General features: G+C 43.4%; 1 protein-coding gene across 1 annotated transcript; it reads right to left on the bottom strand.

Annotated features, from left to right (window-relative positions):
* Positions 1-1,667: 1,667 nt before the first annotated feature.
* Positions 1,668-3,567, bottom strand: BCIN_01g06050 (hypothetical protein). Its single transcript, XM_024690594.1, has 3 exons — positions 2,846-3,567; positions 2,284-2,722; positions 1,668-2,198 (listed from the first exon to the last, which is right to left on the bottom strand). The coding sequence occupies exons 1-3, from the start codon at positions 3,194-3,196 to the stop codon at positions 1,954-1,956; spliced, it is 1,035 nt and encodes a 344-aa protein (XP_024546363.1). The 5' UTR covers positions 3,197-3,567; the 3' UTR covers positions 1,668-1,953.
* Positions 3,568-5,551: the final 1,984 nt, after the last annotated feature.

The following is a 5,551-nucleotide window of genomic DNA, read 5'->3' as shown; positions in this document are numbered from 1 at the left end:
GATACGGATTATGAAATCTGTTGTTTGAGATTTCTCGGCAGTTGAAAATATGGATTGTTTCGTTTGTTTCGATTTTCAAACTGTATTTTGCTTATGTTTGTCGTCTGGAGAGGTTTGTGTCAATTTTGTCTATTGACGCTGATTGCTGTGCATGGCCAGCGTTAGAATGAAGTCCTATTGCTCTGAATCGTAAGTAAAATTGTCTTTCCATCTTCCCATTCCTTCCTTATTTATCGACCTTAGAAACTCGATCTATCAATCTAACCATCTTTGATCTCATGGGAGATCTATGTTTCGGGAGATCACTCATAATAATAGAGCCCGAGGTAAATGTACTGAGTAAAAGATGAAGAGAGCTTGCGAGATAGAGGATCCAAAGGACAAGACATTCACCGAGATACGTTTCATTACCTGTTCAATGCTCGAGATGAAGAGACCAGCAAGCCACCCTATCCATCGCTTAATTAGAGAGGAGAGACTCAAATGCTAATAAGTGCTTGATCTGACACGTCGTTAGTGACTTTATCTGCTTTCTTCTTCTATATTGCTCACAATCATCTTCCTTGCGAGAAACCCACAAACGAGATTTAATCCACGTTCTTATCACTCGAGGATATTTTGTCTGGGTCTAAGCTCTCCTTGTGTCAATATTTTTGAGCATGTCTTAATGGAAATTTACACATGGCGTCTACGGGACTCAAAGAATTGAGCCGCGTAGTGACGTTAGGTGGCTTGATGGTTGATGGGCCTTTTATTCTGAAGACATGGTTGTCGGCACTTCTGGGTGGTCAATTACCTACAACGAGGAATAGTTCCAAGGTCCTAGTGTCTTCAGACATGAGACATGAATTGCGAACGAGGTATAAGGCGTAAATTTCGAGGATGTCACCAAGGCCAACTCTGCCCTTTATCCATTCTCCTGTGGAGCGTCTAATTGTGCAGGTCAAAAATCGACTATGTTGAAAACGTCTATTCTAATCGCTAGGATAATGTATCGTATAGATCTCAAGAAGCCAGATGGTGACACTACAGGCGAAGGATCTCTAGGCTTTAGATCGGGAAGAATGAATCGAAATTTATATCAGTTGAAAGATGCCTACGTCGTGAGTAGGGAGGTGCCGATAATTCAATTCCAGAAGCGAACACCATAATATCATATTGCGCTTGGATTCGTCTCAGCTGCTGATAGACGCCTGTACGCAGCTTCTAGCTAAAGCAAGTAGATAAGATTACGATCTGGATCTGCATTTTGAATGCAAAACCACATATTCATCTCGGCACCACAAATCCTGGGTTCCGAGTTTCTCACGCTTGAATACATACTCACAAGTGGAAAATATGTCGCAATCCTTCATTTGAAAATGCAGACATCTGTTATTGGTGAATCAGTATCGCGCTATCATATCAGCCGTGGTGGAACGCGAGGTATATAATTACAAAGTCGAGCAGGGCATTTCTTTTATCATCTCGATCTCGCGGAAAGGCACACTCTTTTGGTATGCAATGCAGGTCGCCTGGCGGGCGTCTAAAGTTGATTTCATAAGGCAATATCTCGAGCTTCTGAGACTAGACCGCGTTACTTCGCGTATGATGGCCCAAATACCGAAAGACAAAGTGGTAAACGTATTAGAGATTAAAGCGTTGCATCCGAAACTTCTCCTGGGGGCTGATATGAAAACAAACACATTCAGTCTAAGCATGACTAAATTTTGGGATTTATTCAGACGAGAAGGAATGTGCTAGAACTACAAGCATCTATCGCTCGACTTTTTATAGCTTTGATTTTAAGGTTAACTGGCAGTGGCAAGCAAAACAAGCAATGCCATCATGTCTGTCTCACGGTTTGTCAAACAACACCAATCGATCAACCTTTGACAACTGTAGAAAATCAGAATTCGTCCATCCTCTTACCCTTATTTCCTGATCTCCCACTCAAAATTCTCATACCTCAACCTAACTCTGATACGCGAATGCGCTTCTCATTTTGAAATATTCTCCTACCACAATTGGTTCGTACTTCTTCTTCTCTCCCTCCTTTACACATACCTCGAGAACTTCTATCGATTTATCTGTATCCGGTCCGCAGAAATATGGGATCGAATAACGCGCTTGTGTCATTCTTTCTCCTTCCTCGGTGATTGTGTAGCGAGAGGTTGATGGAGGGAGTTGTACGCGATGGAGTGAGGATTTGAGATCATCTGTATGGGTTAATATGCTGGCAATTACAAATCATACGCTGAGTATAGGAAATGGAGTGAAAAAAAAATTGAAGGGTTGAAATACCATTAGTCCACCTCATAAGCAGATCACCTATATTCATCACAATAGCATCCTTAACTGGGTCCGCCCTGATAAATTCACCGGGTTTCTTCGGATGCTCGATTTCCAATCCTCCACACTCATCTTGAAATACTAGAGTAATAGTTCCAAAATCGGTGTGGGCTGGTAGTCTCACCGCAAGTCCGGTTTCGATTTCAGAAGCGGGGATGGGAGGATAGTGGAGGAGTCGTAGTTGATTGGTATGTCCGGAATGGAAGTCCGCAAGTAAGGAGGGGCTGTGAAGCTCTAGTCCTGTACCCAGGGCTAGGAGAATCATTTGAGCGGTCGTCGATAGACGGTGGTAGAAGGATTGCATGAAGGAGTGGAAATTCGGGAGTGTAGATTCCGGGAGCCAGATATTTGGCTGGGAGGGATTTTCCTCGGAGCCGATTTCGTAACTTTCCTGTGAGCGTGTCGTTAGTCTAGCATAATAAAATACCAATTCGATCTAGCGTCTTCATAGTTGTCTCGCGATATGCTAAGATCGGAAAATAGAACAACCTCCCGAACAGCCCCATAAACTCACTTTACAGTTCTTCACACCCCTCATCTTCTCCCCCAACTCAGTATTGTCACCAATAACCTGATATACCTTCTCCAAGCCCGGATACGAGTATCCTCTGTGAACACTCATACCAGGTGGATGTGGCGCTTGCATTTTTGCCTCGTGTGAAAGATCGAAAAGCTGTTTCGTGATTCCAAAAGCTTCTTCAAGTAACGAGGAAGGGACATCATGGTTTATGATGTATACAAAACCGAAATGACGGCAAGCATTGACGAGGGCTTTCGCAGTTTCGAGACGGGATGTTGGAGAGGTGGGATGTAGGAAGGGAGCAAAGTCGATAATGGGAATTGCGGAGGTGGGACTAGATGACATGTTTAGGACTCACTTTCAAATGAACTATATCATGAGAAGTGAGGTGGAATCGTAGCTGGCAGCTGGGATAGTGGAGATGTAATACTCAGTAAAGACGGCAATATATCGTGACGGAGCCCACAACGTAGTCTATGTCATATTTCAGAGCCAACGCTTGAATCATGACATCAGCTTCGCAATACCGATATGTAGAGTGAGCGACTGACTACACAGTACTACCACACCAACATATCCTGAGAGCCTTCAGCTTGTTGAGCCAATATACATCGACTATTCTTCGACCCCCCTGGATAGAATTGGACAATATGCGAAAGGCTGACAAATCTAAACAATCGTCCTACCTATATTAGAATGTATCTCGTTGCTTCACCGAAAACAAATGAGGGGTTGGGTCTGGGGTCGTACGTCGTTGATTGTTCATGCGAGTGTGCATATATTTAGTCAGCACTGTGAAACCTCGGCATATGCCGGTCATTATGACTTGAAGCTATTGTCTTGAAGCAGTTTTTATTGGTCAGGTTTTGAGGTTGGAAGACGGTACATAGAAATTACTGGTGTCAGTAAGTGTTGAGCTACATGTACACTTGCCTTCGATGTCTCTTCTTTGAAGTCTAAAAAAACCCCTTTCCATAGTATTCTCAACCAAGAAAATGTTTCTAGATTTCTACCAATTTTATCAGTCACCTCACCTGCAATAGAGAATTTCTTGCAATAATTTGTACTCGGACACTATAAACAATTCGAGTTACACGGGCGGTGTGAATTGCTTAGACACGCATGCCCCTAGATTACCGTGAGGATTCTGGTACCGTGGTACTTCCAACGTCCAGAGAAGGTTTTCTTGAGGATAAGGAGACACCGGCATCAACCGAGAACACATATATGGTACTGTGCTCAGCTAGTAGCATCCAGTCTTGCATGCAACTGCAGAGAGCAAGTGACTACTGTGACTCAAGTGGTGCAGGCTACAGTTTTCGACCTAGCTTCGCTTTTGTCTTCACTCATCTATGTTTCTCGACGGTTTGAAAGGAACAACCTTCCCACAACGGAAACAACTACTTGCGTTTCTCGATCAACTTATGATCAACAGATAGACTTGTGGCGGCAATATTCTAACCTAAGCAGCTCATTCTGGATGAATCTTGACCCTCGTGGAACGCAATACGAGATTCGAGACAGAGTTCCTTCGGAATAGGCAGCTTAGCTCCAATTTGCTAGTAAGCCTGAGAGATTCATATTGAAAACATACGAATTGATCCAAATCGACTATCCCTAACCTGGCAGAACCGCATTGCCAGTAGAGCAGAAGAAACGATTCTTCTCTTTTTAAAAAACAAATAAATGAGAATAGCGATTGTGTGATATTTATCACACTAAGGAGACGTGATAGGAAGATGGTGTAAGAGACTGTGTGGAGAACAAGAGTTGGATAAGAGAAAATGGGAGCAGACCCGCTGATAGGTATACAGGAAACAATGGAGTCTGCGACTTGAAAGAAGTGATAAGAGGCACTTGCATGAGTTGCACTCAAACGAGTTGAGAGAAAGACAGATGGGGGGGTGTCGTGAGGCATGATGGATGGTATTGATCCGAATTTTTGGAAAAGCATGGGTGAATAATCGACAGTTGACGCGAATATTCAAGAGCCTATCGATACTTCGAGTTCCTCTCTGATCTCTCGCTTTTCCTACAACTCGGAAGTCTCCCTTCCAGAATTCATTTCATCCATTGATGCAGTACAAGGATTTGATCCCCAACTTCGCATTCTCCTCAAGACAGCCTCACCTGCGCCCAAGAAACGTGGGGGTCCTGCCCAGCAAACAATACATGTGAAACTATCCCAATAAAGTGTTCCTCATGCTCCCCAATATTTCAGCCGCATTAAGATATATGAATAGAAGCAATAGGGATGAAATCCATTTAGGTATTTGAAAGCGAAATGTGTAGGAGACTTGTGCCTTCCTTTCATTTGTATAATAAAATATCAATGTCGGAAGACTCCGGCTCGTGTGAGAAAAAAAAGGGAAACGGAAGCATTGACCCCCGTACATACAAATTTACTCCACCCACCTCCTCGCTTACCTCTTCGCTTTAAGTATTTTTCTAGAACGTACAGGAACGCCCCCCCGTCTAATCTATCTGTACTGCCGAAAAGCGGAGCTTGCAACGACCCATCGAGCGAGCCGAGTGAGCTAATTCTTAGTCAATCTTTAGTTTAAAGATAACAGGAACGATAAAGACATCTACACATGTGATAGGTGGAAGGAGATGTCAAGGCTTTTTGTCATGCGGGATTTCATTGGCCGGTTTCAACGACGATAAGGCTAATGAGTTCCAGGGGTAAAAACTAGATGC

The sequence above is a fragment of the Botrytis cinerea genome, chromosome 1 (assembly GCF_000143535.2).
Source record: "Botrytis cinerea B05.10 chromosome 1, complete sequence".
Lineage (NCBI taxonomy): Eukaryota > Fungi > Ascomycota > Leotiomycetes > Helotiales > Sclerotiniaceae > Botrytis > Botrytis cinerea.
Note: the sequence above shows the minus strand (reverse complement) of the source record. Positions and strands in the feature narration are given on the sequence as shown.

Bases quoted from the DNA above. Each gene is read 5' to 3' on its own strand.
- BCIN_01g06050 (XM_024690594.1), bottom strand. From the start codon at position 3,196: ATGTCATCTAGTCCCACCTCCGCAATTCCCATTATCGACTTTGCTCCC. The intron at 2,723-2,845 runs GTGAGTTTATGG...ACACGCTCACAG, and splicing joins GGGGTGTGAAGAACTGTAAA to GAAAGTTACGAAATCGGCTC. The intron at 2,199-2,283 runs GTATTTCAACCC...TAACCCATACAG, and splicing joins GCTTATGAGGTGGACTAATG to ATGATCTCAAATCCTCACTC.